This window comes from Labeo rohita, chromosome 1, assembly GCF_022985175.1.
Source record: "Labeo rohita strain BAU-BD-2019 chromosome 1, IGBB_LRoh.1.0, whole genome shotgun sequence".
Lineage (NCBI taxonomy): Eukaryota > Metazoa > Chordata > Actinopteri > Cypriniformes > Cyprinidae > Labeo > Labeo rohita.
This window is the reverse complement of record NC_066869.1, coordinates 14,212,434-14,230,731: the sequence shown is the minus strand read 5'-3', so window position 1 is coordinate 14,230,731 and position 18,298 is coordinate 14,212,434. Positions and strand designations below refer to the sequence as shown.

Below are 18,298 nucleotides of genomic sequence, written 5' to 3'. Positions count from 1 at the left end.
CAAGTGGGAACGACACGCCCCACAGACCAGACGTGTTGTAGTTCAACCGCCAGCGTGTCGATTTAGCGATATTTTAAATAATATATTACATTTTGTGACGGCTTTTCGTGACACCGTTTGTTTCCCCGGGAAAAGGTGAAGAAATAACTTAGTTTACTAAATATGGCATCGCGAATCTTTCGCGCTCTTATTTGAATAGACAGTTTAACGTCTGTCAGATAAATTATAACGTTACGCTATTTGCATTTTTAAACGGTTTATTTGATTTAAGTGATTTATAATTGGTTAGAAGAAAATATTTAACATAACTGGCTTAAAGGGAAATAAAATTAATACATTTTAACAAACAATCTACAGTATTGCATATTAAAAGAGTCAAGTGTGTAATTAACATGTTTGATTTTTATTCATTTAGTTGAGTCTGGACTAAAACAAGACAATGACCAAAAGAAAATCGAAGAGGACAGGTAATTTGGGTCCATGTAAACATAATTATCAGTCATTCACACTAACAGCTTGATTAGAGCTATATTACACTACCAGTCAAACGTTTTTGACAGGAAGATTTTTAATGTTTTTTTTTAAAAGTCTCTTCTGCTCACCAAGCCTACATTTATCTGATACAAAATACAGTAAATACAGTAAAATTGTTAAATATTTTTACTATTTAAAATAACTGTTTTCTATTTGAATATATTTTAAAATGTAATTTATTCATGTGATTTCAAACCTGAATTTTCAGCATCATTACTCCAGTCACATGATCCTTCAGAAATCATTCTAATATGCTGATTTGCTGTTCAAGAAACATTTTATTATCATTATCATCAATATTTAAAACAGTTGCGTACATTTTTTTCAGGTTTCGCTGATGAATTGAAAGATCAAAAGATCAGATTTATTTTAGCATTTATCTGAAATAAAAGCTTTTGTAATATTATACACTATACCATTGAAAAGTTTGGAGTCAGAATCTTTTTTTTTCTGGGAATGAAATGACTGAAATTAATGTTTTTATTTATATTCATCAAAGAAACCTGAAAAAAATATACTCAGCTGTTTTCATATAATAACAACAATAATAAATGTTTTGAGCAGGAAATCAGAATATTAGAATGATTTCTGAAGGATCACATGACTGGAGTAATGATACTAAAAATTCTGCTTTGAAAGCACAGGAATAAATTATATTTTAAAATATATTCAAATAGAAAACAGCAACAATATTACTGTTTTGCTCTATTTTGGATCAAATAAATGCAGGCTTGGTGAGCAGAAGAGACTTCTTTAAAAACAATTAAAAATCTTACTGTTCAAAAACCTTTGACCAGTAGTGTACATATTTAATTTTTTTTAGTAAACAGAGAATATGTTGATGAAACTAAATGTCTTATAGCAGAGTTCAAACCCCCTAAGAGAGCACAGCCCAGTACAAAACGTCAGAAAAGCACTGAAGAAACAAACCAGTCTGATGATGAAAATCAGGTGATTTCTCTCTTGTTTACATGTAACATAACATTTGGAACATTTGGAATTACAATATGCTGTTAAATTTGTGTTTATTTTGCTGATTCACATAAATCTTTACCTTAATATCTAGTCTCTGACACCAGAATCATGCTCAGACAAGCTGGATGAACTTCAGCCTGGACAGAGCACATTACAAGTCACTCCGACAACAGAATTCCCTGTAGACCCTTGTTGTTCCCTGGAAGAAAAAACAAGTCATGCTATTAATGCAGAGGATGGAAATGCAACAGATCCACCTGAGGTCCCTCATGAGATTGAACAAAATGTAGCGAACATAGTGCAAACCCCAGAACTTGACAACAGCGACAAATACACTCTGAATATGGAAGTTTCTAACATAGATCAGCCTAACGTAGAGCTAGATGATGAACAAAGTGAAATCACAAACAACTCAAACTATGAATCTCATGAGACCTCAGATGACCAGATAGGAATTCAGATGCCTGAGGAGGCAGGTTCTCCAGATCCTCTAGTAAAGAGGAGAGTAAGAAAGAGGATGGGAATGTGCTGGCTTGGAGAAAGGAAGAACATGCTGAAGGGACAGCCAACTGGGAGCAATGAGTTTGGAGGAGGACAGGAGAACGAGGCGGGGCAATTTACTAATGAGGAACCGGTCATGATGAGTGACAGTGGGGAAAAGGATCTCTTCGTTTGTCTTGAAGAAGAGGGAGGCACTGAGTGTGAGGTTTCACCGCCCTTTATTCCAACCTCTTGCCCAATGGAAGATGTACCTGTACAGGTGGAACAGGAGCAGCCTGATATGCAGTATGAGAAGAAATTTCAGATATTAGTGGAATGCATGTCAATTACTCATGAATCTGACAATACAATCCCATCCCATGCTAATGCTGATGATCTACACCCTCCTGAGCAAAATGAAATCAAATGCATGGAGCAAAATGAAAGCAACATTAGAAAAACCAATGAAGCCTCAGCATCTGAGGTTGCTAACCATTTTGAAGAAGAACTCACAGTGCAAAGCAATGAGACTGAGCAGTGCTGTCCGTGTGAATGTGGTTTGAACACCTCTATCGTTGACCACACCATTGAACAGTCTGTGCAGGGCATGGATATCACAGCCGATGAAACAATCGGTTCACTTCCTGTAGTCTATAAGACAGAAGACAACTATGAGTCTTTGGACATTACTCTAGTTTCCACCAAAGTCACAGCTGAAAACACGGCAGACTGTGGAGACAACAGCGTGCTGAGTTTGTCCTTACCTGCAGCTCCACCGGGTGCTGAAAATGAAGATGTGCATGTGAGTTTTTCTTTTGAATGAAGAATGTACCCTTAAAGCAGGGGTGTCCAAACATGCTCCTGGAAGGCCACTGTCCTGCAGAGTTTAGCTCCAACCATAATCAAACACACCGGAGCATGTTAATCAATGTCTTTAGGATCATTATAAAATCACAGATGGGCGAGCTTGATCAGGTTTGGAGCTAAACTCTGCAGTGCATTGGTCCTCCAGGGCAAGATTTGAGGAACCCTGAGCTAAACTCTTCAGGATACTGGCCCTCCAAGAGCAGGTTTGGACACCCCTGACTTAAAGAAGTAGACATGTCATTTCAAAACCATATTTCAAAAAGATATACTGGAAAGTGTTCTTAAAGGTATAGTTCACCCAAAAATTTAAATTTATTTTTATTTATTACTCACCCTATTCTTGTTCAAAACTCATTGGATCCTTGTTCAAGGTCCAGAAAGTGAACGTGGTAGGACCCTTGCTGTCTATGGAGGGTCAGAAAGCTCTCAGATTTTATCAAAAATATCAAAATTTGTCTTCCAAAGATGAATGAAGGTCTTATGGATTTGGAACAATATGACGGTGAGTAATTAATGACACAATTTTAATTTTCGGGTGAACTATCCCTTTATGCACTTTTAAGCTCTAGAAAAGTCATAAAAGCATAGTCTATACAACTTCTAGCTTCACAATTATGTGAGAGATTGAGTAAATGATGACAGAATTGTCATTGGTGTTTAATGAAATACCCAAACACTACTTGGAATTTTATTTGACTTTAGTTTTAAGTTTACAGTAAGTAATGAAGTCTTTGTTTTAATATTTAAAGAAAGTGTCCAAAACTCTTACATGTCCTTTAAAGTCCTTTCAACATTAAGCTACTAATACTGAACTGCATCATTAGTCGTTCACAGAGCATGAGAATTTACCAAGTGACTCTTATGAGCCTCATCTGAGTCCTGTTGCTGAACCGGATCCCTCCAGCCCCTTATCCGTGGACTCAGTGACAGATTCACAGCTTAACAACATTGCTCAGAGGTGAGACGAGTGTGCACCATTGACTTTTAATGTTATTGAATGTCTGTTTAGGTTTCTGGCAGTCGAATATACTTCAGACAGTACAAGGCATTTTTGTCCATTTTCATTGTTTATTTTTGGTTAGTTTGGAGGAACTTCCAATCCCAGAAGCCTCCTCTGATCTGGAAGATGCTACAGAGCTTGTAAGCAGTTTGATCAGAGATATCGCCTGTCTGAAGTAAGTCTTGATTTGTAGAGGTTTTAAATCAGATGTTTATATCCAGAACAACAATTTACAGATAATGTGCTCACCCCCTTGTCATCCAATATGTTCATGTCTTACTTTCTTCAGTCATGAATAAATTACGTTTCTTGAGGAAAACATTTCAGGTTTTCTCTTTGGTGGCCGCGAGTTTCAAAGGACTCTAAATGATCCTAGCTGAGGAAGAAAGGTCTTATCTAGTGAAATGATGTTATTTTCTAAAAAAAAAATAATAATTACAATTTATATACTTTTTAACCTCAAATGCTTATCTTGTCTGGTTCATGACAGTTTGGGTACACTGAAAAACTCCCATTTCATTTTCTTCTCTAACTTCAAAATCGTCCTACATTAAGGTTTTTTTGTAAAAGGTGTTTTATCTTCTTTGCATGTTCACTTTGTAAACACTGGGTTGGTACTTCTGCCATGATGTAGGATTATTTTGAAGTTGGAGGAGAAAATGAAATGGGAGTTTTTCCACATACTCTAACTGTCTTGAACTGAGACATTCAATGTTAACAAGTGTATAAAATCTTTTTTTTTTTTTTAGAAAATAAATGAATGGTTCGCTAGACCCTTCTTTCTAGGCTGGGATTGTTTAGAGCCCTCTGAAACTGCATTTAAACTGCATTTTGAAAGTTCAAACTTGGGCCACCACAAGTCCACTATACGGAGAGAACCCCTGAAATGTTTTCGACAAAAAAAAAAAACAATGTCTTTATGACTAAAGAAAGAAAGAAAGACATGAACATCTAGGATGACAAGGGGATGAGTACATTATTTGTAAATTTTTGTTCTGGAAGTGAACTTCTTTAAGCACTTGAACAACAAAAACATGTTTCTGATTATGCGGTTTACGCTATGAAGCTTGTTTATTATATTAAAACTGTAAACAACAATTTGAACTATAAACCACCATAATTTTTGTTTTCTTGTTCCTTATCTTGCAGTAAGTTAGTGATTGATGCACGCAGGAAAATTGGATTTGGGCAACAAGGCAGACAACCTCCACGACCACAGCTCCACACTCAGAAATATAGGCACAACACTAACAGATTCTAAAGATTTTAGAAATCAGGATATTGTGGACCAAAATAAATAAATAAATGAATAAAAGAGCACTGGATAATTTGCACAAACCAGTTCAAACTGATTCGGCTGTGGTTACGGTTTGCCAGCAGCCACTTGTTCACAACTGTTCATTTACACTTTTTTGAGGGTTGTGCCTAAGAGCAAAAACTCAGCATGCAGAGTTGTTCGGTTTTAGTAAACCCAAGTTAACTCTTTACCCAATAGGTTCAAGCTAAGAAGTTAACATTGTAATTCTGTCAATTACAAGATGTGATCCCTAGACCGAAGGGTCACAACCCATCTTCAGTTCCAACCATAAATGTGCAAATTCCAGTTGAAAACACATTTTGCATAAATTACTTTTTCTGCTAGTTGTTGCTGTGTGTTTGATTGTGTGAAATCATGTTTTGCATGTTCAAACTAAACCAATTTCACTTACACAGGTTTCCAAAAGTTCAGAGTGAAAAGGTTTCAGTTGTTCATTTCACATTTTTGGTTACATAATTGTAACCAAAAAATGAATTTCCTAATGGTCATGTTCTCCAACATAATTACAGAAATATAGTGAAGAAACACAACAGAAGATTTGAGGTTTGATGTTATTGTTGCAAAACGCCAGCATCTCTCAATAGTAAAACACACCAGAAAATTAACATTAAAAGTATATTTTTCACATATTGTACCACAGAGTATCACAAAAGTCTTATCAAATACAAAAGTTCTTCTTAAGATCAAATTTAACAAGAATAAGCTCGTTTTAGACAGATTGAGAAAGTGTTCAAATGTCGTTGTACCTGTAGCGAACCTACTGGCTTGTGTACAAGTTTGTTTAGATACGCAAAAGTTAAATAGTGAAACACACAAAACACCACTTGCACACAACTGAAATAGATAGAAGACAAAACAGTGCAAAATCAAACCGTGGAAGCACACATGCAAAACTCACACACAAGCCAATACGGATTAAACAATTAAAACTTAAATATTAAAACTTCTCGTAAAAGTGTCCGTCCAAATCTCGTTCGCCGTGGGCAGATCTACGGGTCGTCAATGTCCGGTTCACCATGTTGACTTGGCGTACACGGAGCTGTAGGTTTTATCCACCAGCGGGCAGAATCTCTTGGTGTGCGCTCTGGCCCCCGTTGCACCGCATAGAGGACACACGTACTGGCTCAAGTACGGGCACATCACGTCCCCGGCGCGGTCCTTCAAGTAGTGAGAGGTAAACACAGCTTCAGTCTCTCCGTTATGTTTGCAGAAGCTGCAAAACTTTCTCTCGAGATGAGTGCTGCTAGTGCTCTTGCGGCGTTCCTCGTTTCTTTTCTCCGTCGGCATATTCCCGGCGTGCGCTCGTCTCGGGTCGCCGCTTGGAGACTCCAGGAGCGCAGCGGCGGCAGCTTGATTGGTCTTGTCATCGCCTGCGTCTGACTGCTCCGCTGGCCGCTGCATGCCTCTGATCTTATCTGCCAGTCCCATGTAGTCTTTCCAGGGCTGAAAGTCCTGATTTCGGGACTCCATGTGTCCGTGAGATGAGAGAATGTAGTGGAGAAGAGAAAAGGCCATGGCGTTCACCGAGCACAACCCAAACATGAAGCACGCGTTGAGCACGCGAGGGTTTTTAAAGGGCGGACTTATTATTATTATCACAGCGCCAGACCAATTAGGTCACGTAGAGTTTGACAGGTGTCCTCTGAAACAAAAAACGATTGGTGGAGATTGGAATAAAATAAACACCTGTGGGCTAAATTGTCACAATTAGATGTTTGAAATATGAGTATATAACTAGTAAACTAAATATTTTAATTACGTAAAATCGCGATGACAATAACAGTATGGAGCAAAAGTATTTTATGAAAAAAAACCCCTCCTGAAATCTCAGTTCAATCTTTTAATACGATTCTGTAAATGAGTTTGTCTTCAAATTTGGTTCAAATCCATCAAGAAAATCCGTCTTAAAATGAAAATAATGCCTTATTCAGTGAGAAAGTTGTCTCATTTGAATCAGGAGAAGAATATTAAGTTTAAAAAATAAATAAATAAATAAAGTATCTGGGTGAATATTAATGTGAGAGGAAGAGTTTTAATGGATTATAGAGAGAAGTGAGGTAAAAATGCTTTAGTGATGGATTTGATTCTTACAAATAGACATTTTTTGGCTTCACAAGACATAAATTGATTAGATTTCTTTTACTTGTGGATTATTGTGATGTTTGAACTTTAAAACCTGTGTGTTTGTGTGAAACAAATCCATCATTAAAACGTTTTTACCCTGAACTGTTGCTTCTGGCAAAAATGTGTGTCCATTATCCAAAATATTGTTACTTCCAGTAAAAAAGTCACTGTATCGGGAGAAAAATATACAGAAACAGTTCTAAACAAATATGTTGGAGAATTGTAATGTGAGACAACAACAGGGATGGACTTTTTCCACTGGAGGAAGTGGATTATGAACATTTTGGCCAAATGTGAAAAAATTAAAGTTAAAATTGCCGTAATGATGGCTTTGTTTTGTACAAACACACAGCTTTTGCTTTTTAAGATGTCAGTTGATGGACTGGAGTGGTGTGGATTACTTGTGGATTATTATGATGCTTTTATCTGCTGTTTGGATTCTCATTCTGACGGCACCCATTCACTGCAGAGGATCCATTGGTGACCAAGTGATGCATAGCTGCATTTCTCCAAATCTGTTTCCGTGAAGAAACAAACTAATCTACAAATTGGATGGTCTAAGGGTGAGGATATTTTTAACAAATGTTCATTTTGGAGTGAATTATTCCTTTAATGTTTAACAAATAATATTCCTGTAAGAAAAAAAGCAACACTGAGAAAGCAAGATTTGTTGATTTCTGAGTTACTGTAAAAATAGACACTGTGACAACTAGCCCCAGTCTTGGCTGCACTGTACGAAACAGTATATGCAAATATTGATCTGATGTATGCATTTGTGAGAGATGTTATGTTAGAAAAAGAAAATACAAGATAATTCTATACATATGGCATACCTTTATTTTTTTTTTTAGAAATGCATCTTTGAAAACACTCAGTCTCTTTACAAAAAAAACACTCTTTCTAGTTCATGAAACTGAAGTGTGTAAATTAAAAGGGCCAGTCCGTGTTGCGTTCATCAGGCGAGTGGAGGATCCGTTCTGACCTGAGACAGAAGATTAAACTGTTGAGCTCATCTGTGCACTGAAATGAATGGAGCATGAGGTACAATGTGAGACCTGAGACCTGTAGTAAGGCAGTTTAAGAGCCGAGTACAGCTCAGGGGTGTTGGGGGTCATAACCATGTTCTGACGGGAACCCGGCGTGATCTCTGACCCCTCAGATGATGGTGTGGCACATGGAGACAGAGAGAGCTGCTCCGGTACGGCTGCACCTGCACACACACACACTGCTGTATTATAGTGTGATATTAATGCTGTAATCATGATCTCTGTGCGTCGTGTGTGTGTTTGTGTACGTAGGTCGCTGAGCGCTGTGCTTTCTCTCCTGTTCCACCTCGAGGTTTTCTTGACAGGAGAAAGAGTGAGGAAGTCTGACTTCAACCGGAAGGCTTTCTGCCGCTCAAACTCACATCTCTGAAACACATACACAAACACACAGATTAATTGCTGGGGAACAATTATGATTATGAAGCATTAAAAGTTAGAGATTTAAAAATTTAATTAAACCCTATTATTATTTATGCAACTCATATGCTGTTTTTTCCCTGTGGAATCTAAAAGGAAAATTAAGTCCTCAAGCATCTCAAAGCAATAACATTTCAGATGGACTATTTAATGATACTTTGTGTTTTTTTTTTTTTTTGGATGCTTGACAACCCCCAGTGATCACTATAAATTGTTACTGTAGCAAAAAGCGATTCAATAATTCCTAAAAATGTCTCCTTTTGTGGTTTGTAAAGTGAGCTGGGTTATTTATTTATTTTTTTTGCAAAAATTACAAAAAGTTACTTATTTTTCTTATTTATTATTACTTATTTTTTTAATAATTAAATTCCATAATTCCTGAAGTTTCAATAACTAAATGTTCTTCTGTTTACACTATTTAATCACTATTATTAAAAATACTATACTACTATTATTATTTTGTTTCCCCTCACACAATGGCAATTTCCACTTCCAAAAAAAAAAAAAAAAAAAATTTATTTATATATATATATATATATATATATATATATATATATATATATAATATTATTATTATTATTATTATTATTATATTTTTATATAATACATATGTATTATATAAAATATGATGTATGAGATCTTAGTATTTTATAAAGTCCTAGAAATCAGACCTTTAAAACTCTTATTTCCAAGTCCAAATTATAACAATATATTTTTTGTTGTTTTGGCTCATTTAAAAAAAATTAAGGAATTTTGCAGCCCCCTTGGAAGTGTCCCAAGGCCCACTAGTGGGGCCCGGACCCCTGGTTGAGAACCACTGTGTTAATGGACTATGTTAATAATTTATTGTGAGGAGAACTGACTTCATTCATCCATTAAAAATCTGAAGATGTGCAAAAAGTCAGAAAAATAAACATGTACGCGCATAAATTAGCGTGGGTTTATCTCACCTCGTGACCCAGTCGGATAGCAGCTTCAGTAAAGGCCTGCCGCTCTTGCTGGAAGCTCCGCCTCTGCCTGTTAAACTCCTCCCAGTGGTCCTGTAGCCGCTCCCACTCCTCCAGATAGTAGCAGTCCATCAGCACAGCGGGGAGGGGTGAAGTTACACTGTCCTGAGAGAAATCGTTTTCAGATACAGACCCGAACAAAAGGTCTGATGATGCTCTCATGCCTGACCTGCAGTAACTGTTGCTGCGCCCGGATCAGATGTCTGCTCTGCTCCAGCTCTTCCTCAAGATGAGCCATCAGCTTTTCCTGGTCTGTTCCTAGAGCAACAGGACCTGATGGCACACACAGAATTAAGTCTACAAGGCCTCTTCTAACCTCTCAGTTTCAAAGCACACAGTTCTTACTCTTTGAGATGAGCTCCCGAAGTCTCTTCTGGACTTGCATCCACTCTTGGACCACACCTCCGGTCACATGATCACCAAGGCACTGCTCTGATTGGACCAGCACGTTGTCATCGGTCTCATCCTCCAGTTCTGTACCGTTTTTGTCTCGTAGTGTCTATTTAAAAAGATTTTCCTATATGATACACTCATTTGTATACTTTCCATTCTAAATAGTATGCTAGATAGCGTGTGTGTGTAACAATTCATACTCAGAAGTATGTTTTATATTTTTAGTGCACAGTTTAAGTATGTAAACTGGGACGTAGATATACATTTTCATAGGAAATCTTTCCAGTGAATGTTCAATTGTCTTTCTCACCTGTTCCATATTATTTCTAAGCATGTGCAGTAGTGTAGTAAGGCCGTGTCGTAGTTTCATCACTTCTCTGAGCTCGGCTTCCCTTCGGTCCAACAGCAGACGCAGTGCTTCTTCTGTCCTGCAAGGGGAGACAACGCTTGCGCCACCTCATTTTTTGGTAATATTTCCAAAATTTCTTTCCAAAAATATTCAAATTTTGCATACAAGATGCTTAAAGTCAAACTGTTTACTGTTTCTGACAGATATAAGCACTTTGTACAGTCTTTCAGGGGTTGGTCGTACCTCCCATCAGCCCTTGCGGTCTTGAAGCCAGGCTCTCTCCGTCCTGTCCGCTTTGGCAAAACATTTATTATCTCCATGGCTATTGAAGGGGAATATTGTGCAGTAAAATGTGAAATGTTTTGTGGCTTTTATATGGTAATGTAACCCTTAACATTTACAGTTCGTGTATAATAAATGACAAACCTACTAGAAATAGTAAAACATTATGGTTCACATTTGTCAGTGAACAAGGCAAATATGTGACCCTGGATCAAAAAAAAAAAAAAAAACAGTCTTAAGTAGCACAGGTATATTTGTAGCAATAGCCAAAAATACATTGTATGGGGTCAAAATTATTGATTTTTCTTTTATGGCAAAAATCATTAGGATTTTAACTAAAGATCATGTTCCATGAAGATATTTTGTAAATTTCCTACTGTATATATATCAAAACTTCTGATTCGTAATATGCATTGCTAAGAACTTAATTTGGACAACTTTAAAGACAATTTTGGAACCCTCAGATTCCAGATTTTCAAATAGTTGTATCTCGGCCAAATATTGTCATATTATTCAGTCATTATTATTCATTGTCATCATTCAGATGATGTATAAATCTCAAGTTTTTAAACACTTATGACTGGTTTTGTGGTCCAGGGTCAAGTATGTCAGTACAGAATGGAGAAAGGACATAATTGTGGTAGTGAATGAAATCAGTAGCAGTTAAACATGAGTCTCACAGACGCCGCGGTGTTTGTGTCTGTCGGTGAGTTGCGAGAGTTTCTCTTTCATTCGGTTGTTGTGCTGCTCTCTGCGCTTCAGCTCCGCCGCCTGCTGGTTACAGCGACACTGCAGCCGAGCGCACTGCACACACACAAAACCAGACCGTGATCTGCGGCTTTCTATTGCCTTGCACTTTACTATAGGAGGTTACGCATATTAATAATAGCATATGATGAGAGAGATTAACCTTTTCTCTTTCAGAGGTCAGAGCATCTTGTAGTCTGGAGATGTGGAGGTCCTTCTCTATAATCTGCTCCTGTGAAAGTAAGGTCAGTCATTCTTTAATTATAATATAATATAATAAGGAATATTATGTATATAGTATAAAAAAATATGAAAAATATATTATATATGAAATAAATATTTAATATGAATTATTATTATTATTATTATTAATTAAATATTAATATTAATTATATATGACAATTAAATATTAATTAGGAATACTATTTAATATATATTCTTGTTTTCGAGGGGTGTCAAAATATAATATATAATGTAATATAATATTAATCAAAATATTAAAATTAATAAAGACGTATAATAATAATAATAATAATAATAATAATAATAATAATAATAAATCCAATTTTAATTAGAATATTATTTATATATTTGGTATAAACCCACTGATGTACCGCATTGTTTTTGAATGTGTACCAAAATATATTTTAAGGTAATATTAATTCAATATATATATATTAATTATTTTATAATTATATATTAATTATTTTATAATTATATATTTTATATATATATATATATATATATATATATATATATATATATATATATATATATATATGAATAAATATAAATTCATAATATTATTAATTAAATAAATATTACAAATTACAATCAATGTATGAGACATATATTAATTAGTAATATTATATTTGGGATAAAACCCTTGAGATGTACATTCTTGTTTTTGAGGGGTGTCAAAATATAATATAGTATAATAGTATAATATAATATAATATAATATAATATAATACAATACAATATAATACAATATAATATAATTTATTAAAATATTAAAATTAATCAAGATGCATAATAATAATACAGTTTTAATTAGAATATTATTTATATATTTTGGATAAACCCATTGATATACCACATTGTTTCTGAATGTGTACTAAAATATATTTTAATATATTATATTTTAATATAATATATTTAATACATAATATTACTTCAATATAAATATAATTTAATATGAATTAAAAGTAATATTATTAATTAAACAAATATTACAATCAATGTATATGAGACAATTATATACATTCTTGTTTTTGAGGGGTGTCAAAATATAATATATAATGTAATATAATATTAAAATTAATATAGACATATAATAATAATAATAATAATAATAATAATAATAATAATAATTATAACAACAACAACAACAACAACAACAATAATAATAGTAATTCAATTTTAATTAGAATATTATTTATGAAATAAATATATAAAATGTTATTTTTTATATAAAATATTTTATTTTATATAAAAGCCAGAAAAATAAATACTGGCATGATGTGTGAAATAATGAGAAGTGATATAATGAGCGGAAAATAAACATAACTAATATGAAGGCAATCTCACAGTTTAATGCAAAATACATAAGACGCTGATGGGTTGTTTACACGTTTTGTGAGCTTCAGCTTTGATGTTTAGTGTCATTTCTGCACCTGTAATGAGTTGGTGAGGTCTCTGTGCTCTTCTCTAAAGATCCTGTGTGAGAAGCTGTGAGTGGTTTCATTAGGACACAGAGGCACAATCACAGAGCTCAGCATCTCTGAAACAAACAGAGAAACACAATCTCAATCCGTGCATTGTGTCTCACATGCTATGTGTGTGTGATCAGTTACCTGAGCAGTCCTGCACTCTTATATGGGATGTTGGAGATCTTGCAACCTGTTTGTGTGCCATAAGCCCAGAACCTGCAGATACTGTAAGAGCAACATAACATCATAAATCACTGAGGCATAAACTCTTGCATCTTACGCAATATGCAAATTTGTTTCGGTGTATGAAAAAGAAACCGAAGTGATTGTGAAAGAACTGGTTAGTTTATTCAAAAACAAGTAACGTTTGAGTAAACTGTGTTTATACATCAGTTAAATCCCTAAAGATGTGAATATGTACCTACAGTATCTTACCAGAGCAAGAACAATGTTGCACTTATTCAGTCATAAAGCAGATTAAAAGTTAATAAAGAGTGCTACAGAGCAAACTGAAATCCCAAATGACTTGTTTCATTTAATCAACCCTTTCATCTGACATCTGCAGGTTTTCTTCAATCATCTCATCAGTGATTGACAGCTTTTAGTCTATTTAACAGCAGCAGCTGTGAACACCAACCCCACGTCAGATACAAAACACACCTCACTTATAACATTTACAAAGCTAATAAAACAAAACACAACAGATAAATGGTCAATAACACTTTATTTTAAAAGTCAGTTCAGCAAAAAGTCAATGAAACAAGAAAACAGTTTTAATTGTAACATATTCATTCAGTAGGTGATCAGGGTTTCGTCAACACAGCACACACTGAAGGTTTTCCTCATCAAACACACCTGATTCAACTCTCAAGCTTGTTAAGATCTGAAACGAGGATGTTTAAAAATGACTTTCAAACCAAACCCTGCTGGTCATAAATTAGTAGAGAACTATAGTAAAAAAAATCTCATGTCATTTTAGATAAAAATATTCTAATAGTGTAATTTGTCCATTCCTTCCACATAATGCAGGGAAAACTTCATACAGTCTTCAAGGAAGTGTTTTTGTTGTATAAAATACGCATCACAAGTAAAATAGTGTTTGGTACATAAAATTGCTTTCAAAACATGTGATGTGTTATGGGTTTTAGAGTCGATTGTACCATACAGTGTAAATTCAGTCAACATATTATTATTCATAATACAGTTCAGACAAATAAACAGCAACTGTGCAGATATGAAATAAGTGTGAAGAAAATTAACACAGAGGAATATTTCTCTCTTTTTTTGCTACGCTAACTAGTGTTTGTGTGTGTAGTGCTCCAGGAGGTCTTTATGGAGTAGTGTAAAGGTAGAAACAGACACTTGAAGGCAGCCACATCATCTGCAACGCTTCACAAGCTCTGAAATAACATAAAACAGAGATATTAATATATTTAAAGGAGTACTTCATACACAAATGATACTTTGCTCAAAACAGGCCATCAGGGTTCCTACCTATTTTTCATTTTAAAAATTCCAGATTTTTCTAAACCTCTCAGTAGATTTTCAGACAATCTTTAACATATATGGTCCATAGTGTGTTTTTTTTTCAGCTTTATATTTGGAATATAGTTCAGTCATCTGTAAATATTTTTATTTTCTCAGGGTTTTTTTCCTAGATGTTTCTTGTGACAACGTAAAATAAAAATTATATATATATATATATATATAAAAAAAAACAAAAAAAAAAAAAACAGATTTTTACATGCACACAAGTAATATTTTTGTGCCTTTGAGAAACTATTCACATGCGCATGGGAATTTTTTGTTGTTGCATGATTATGCATAACAGTTAATTATTAAATTCACATCCATTTTTTTTAAAGTTATTTTTGCCACTGAGAAGAGAAGAGACCCAAAATGCTTCTAACCTGCATTTTGCATAATCAAAAAGTGCATATTTGACAATCACTACAAAATCACTAAACAGCTGCCATGACATCTCACTTCTTGTATAATTTATTTTCATTAAATTCTTAATTTTCTATGATAAAAAAACTAAATGGGGCAAAAGTCTGGAAACACAAACATTTTTCCATACTCTGCTTTTCATACTTTTCCAAACCTGGAACATACTTACATGAAATTCCATACTTTTCCAAACCCTGTAGGAACCCTGCACGCAACCATGCATTTGTTTCTTCATCAGATTTGGAGAAATGTAGCATCACATCCACTCACCAGTGGATCCTCTGCAGTGAATGGGTGCCGTCAGAACGAGAGACCAAACAGCTGATAAAAACATCACAATAATCCACACCACTCCAGTCCATCAATTAATGTCTTTTGAAGCAAAAAGCTGTGTGTTTGTAAGAAACAAATCCATCAAGGCAATTTTGACTTTAAACACTTGCATCTGGACAAAATATTCTTAATCCAGTTCATAATCCCAGTGACACACTCCCCCAGTGGAAAAAGTCCATCTTTTTTCAAAATCCATCCACATTTTTGTTTTAAACTCTTTTCACTTTGTGCATATTTCTCTCCTGATACAGTGAGTTTTTCACTGGAAAAAAGAATATTATGGAATACAGACACGTTTCTGCAGAAAGCAACAGTTTTCCTGTAAAAATGTCTCAGTGATGGATTTGTTTCACGCAGCTTTCTGCTTCACAAGATGTTATCTGATTGACCGGAGTAGTGTGGATTATTTGTGGAGTATTGTGATGTTTTAATCAGCTGTTAGGACTCTCATTCTGACAGCACCCATTCACTGCAGAGGATCCATTGGTGAGCAAGTGATGGAATGCTACATTTCTCCACATCTCGGATAGCCTGAATCATTTTTAAATGATTTTGATTATGTATGCATTCACTGAAAGCATCTACGGTGCTTTAGTAGGACAGGAGATTGTTGGTAACCTTTGCATAATCAGACAGCAGTCATTCAAAGGAGGCCGCAGGACTTGGGTGGGCGGAAGGGGTTGTCGCTGGATGGCACGCCCACCAGCAGTGGGTCTTTATGGGCGTTCTGCAGGCAGAAGTTCTTCAGGTCTGTGGCAGCTTGAGAAACCTGCAGAGATTACAATTAAGACGACATGTTAAATGTGACCCTGGATCACAAAACCAGCCATAAAGGTCAATTTTTTGAAATTGAGATTTGTACATCATCCAAAATATATTATATAATATTTGGCCAAGATACAACTACTCGGAAATCTAGAATCTGAGGGTGCAAAGAAAAAAAAAAACACATCTACATATTGAGAAAATCACCTTTAAAGTTGTCCAAATGAAGTTCTTAGCAATGGATATTACTCATCAAAAATTAAGTTTTGATATATTTACAGTAGGAAATTTACAGAATATCTTCATGGAACATGATCTTTACTTATAAATATCCTAATGATTTTTGGCATTAAAGAAAATTTAATGAATCTGACCCAAAACAATGCATTTTTGGCATTTGCTACAAATATACCCGTGCTACTTAAAACTGGTTTTGTGGTCCAGAGTCACAAATGATACGCATTATGCGCACATACCTCTAACCAAACTAAACTGATTTATTCCTGTCTATATTTTAAAGGTTTTTACAAACGGGTTGAAAACAAGAATTTTGAACCTGGCTTTATCTAACATTCAGGTTTAAGTTTTACTAGGTAAATAGTACTTTAACAAAACAACATAGACAAACAATGCATTAGTAGTGAAATTTACTGCACAGTATTATAAAACAAAAAAATGGCTTTTGATATTGGGGACTTTAGGTTGAAGATCTCTGTTTTTGCTCACGCTTAGTAACGCCCACAAAAACAAAAAGTTTAGTTTGGACACATACCAAGTATTGACAGTTGTATCATACTATACAATAAAGTACCATAGTATTGACATCTGATACCATCACTGTACCATAGTACCACCAGAGCGTCTGTTTATGCCGCTGCTCTCTCTGCATATATTTGCATTATTAATGAGCATGGGTAACGACAACCAACAGTTGTCTGAACTTTACTTTAAAATGCGTTTTTGACTGTATAAAACTATTATAAAACACTTCAAGCCCATCTCGGAGACGTTGTGACGTTAAAACTGAATTTATTTAGCTACACATGCATTAAAACGCGTTTAAAGTGTTGTTTTGTTAGTTAGCGTTAGCACTAGCAGTAACTCACACCGGTTAAACTCATCCGTCTGTGTTGCGCTGTAAATCCAAAAGTCTTTCGCGTTTATTGTTGAAGTTCACATACTTACGTTAATTCGTCGTATTTTGGCCTCTAGTCTGAGCTGTTTGACGGCTTTCTGCGCCACGGCCACACTGCTGCTGCTAGCGTTGTTGTTGGACATGATGACTGACCGACTCCAAACAGAGTTTGCGGAAGTTTGAGAAACAAGCACGCGCATAAGCGCGCACGCTGTCCGAATGTGAAAATACCGTACAGGCATTTGAAAGCTGTTTTACACACATTGTAATACGTTTTACATGTTTATCATTAAAATGTTATGGGTAAATATGGTACAAATGTATTTCTTTAAAAAAAAAAAAAATACTGCCCCAGTGACAGCTTTTGTACTTTTTTCCCTCTTGAGAGTGTAAGATTGTGGTCTAGATATGGCTTGGGCCCCTTCTTCAATACAATACAAGTCCTTTTCTTTTATATCATTTCCAAAAGATGAAGTCTACTCTTTTTGAGGTATCATTCCAGTCAAAAACATTGTAAGAAATTTATGCATGAGCTAATAATTTTTGAGCTACAGTATTTTCCGTAATTATGACACTAAGACAAGTGTGGTCAGCAGTTTTTTTTCTCAGTGTTGAGAAACAGTTCTCAACACTTCTTCTATAGTTTAACTGAGGAACAGGACATACGTTATTTTGGTCTTAAGACAGCTCGTCTCACCATAGTCTTACTTCTACTGGCTGTTTCATGTTCGTCGTTAGGAGACTCCAGTATCATGGTAATATATTTAATTTTAAATCATGTTTATTTGAAGTTACTGAGATGGTTTTCTAAATCTTAACAAACTTGAAAGTCACTGAAGTTACTCCGCACTGTATTTTAGCACG

At 35.0% G+C, this 18,298-nt stretch overlaps 4 protein-coding genes across 5 annotated transcripts; 1 reads left to right on the top strand and 3 right to left on the bottom strand.

Moving 5' to 3' along the window:
- Window positions 1-10: 10 nt before the first annotated feature.
- Window positions 11-5,565, top strand: si:ch211-286b5.2 (uncharacterized). 2 transcript variants are annotated; one of them, XM_051109093.1, is made up of 7 exons: window positions 11-135; window positions 416-467; window positions 1,400-1,485; window positions 1,601-2,791; window positions 3,681-3,814; window positions 3,939-4,031; window positions 5,006-5,565. In XM_051109093.1, the coding sequence occupies exons 2-7, from the start codon at window positions 440-442 to the stop codon at window positions 5,115-5,117; spliced, it is 1,644 nt and encodes a 547-aa protein (XP_050965050.1). In that variant the 5' UTR covers window positions 11-135; window positions 416-439; the 3' UTR covers window positions 5,118-5,565. The 2 variants fall into 2 exon arrangements, with proteins under 2 accessions (XP_050965050.1, XP_050965043.1); XM_051109086.1 differs by having other exon boundaries at window positions 1,397-1,485.
- A 210-nt stretch (window positions 5,566-5,775) lies between these two features.
- nanos3 (nanos homolog 3) lies at window positions 5,776-6,739 on the bottom strand. The gene has a single exon (XM_051109175.1). It carries the CDS (start codon window positions 6,714-6,716, stop codon window positions 6,186-6,188), a length of 531 nt encoding a protein of 176 aa, XP_050965132.1. The 5' UTR covers window positions 6,717-6,739; the 3' UTR covers window positions 5,776-6,185.
- Window positions 6,740-8,132: 1,393 nt separating this feature from the next.
- si:ch211-286b5.4 (afadin- and alpha-actinin-binding protein) lies at window positions 8,133-13,841 on the bottom strand. Its single transcript, XM_051115146.1, has 13 exons — window positions 13,687-13,841; window positions 13,396-13,476; window positions 13,216-13,322; window positions 11,703-11,771; window positions 11,473-11,596; window positions 10,754-10,832; window positions 10,472-10,589; window positions 10,114-10,267; window positions 9,938-10,041; window positions 9,712-9,873; window positions 8,593-8,710; window positions 8,361-8,508; window positions 8,133-8,280 (listed from the first exon to the last, which is right to left on the bottom strand). Exons 2-13 carry the CDS (start codon window positions 13,454-13,456, stop codon window positions 8,226-8,228), a joined length of 1,299 nt encoding a protein of 432 aa, XP_050971103.1. The 5' UTR covers window positions 13,457-13,476; window positions 13,687-13,841; the 3' UTR covers window positions 8,133-8,225.
- Window positions 13,842-13,956: 115 nt separating this feature from the next.
- On the bottom strand, window positions 13,957-17,637 carry si:ch211-286b5.5 (uncharacterized protein LOC100003596 homolog). The gene is made up of 3 exons (XM_051121637.1): window positions 17,485-17,637; window positions 16,153-16,303; window positions 13,957-14,651 (listed from the first exon to the last, which is right to left on the bottom strand). The coding sequence occupies exons 1-2, from the start codon at window positions 17,632-17,634 to the stop codon at window positions 16,178-16,180; spliced, it is 276 nt and encodes a 91-aa protein (XP_050977594.1). The 5' UTR covers window positions 17,635-17,637; the 3' UTR covers window positions 13,957-14,651; window positions 16,153-16,177.
- Window positions 17,638-18,298: the final 661 nt, after the last annotated feature.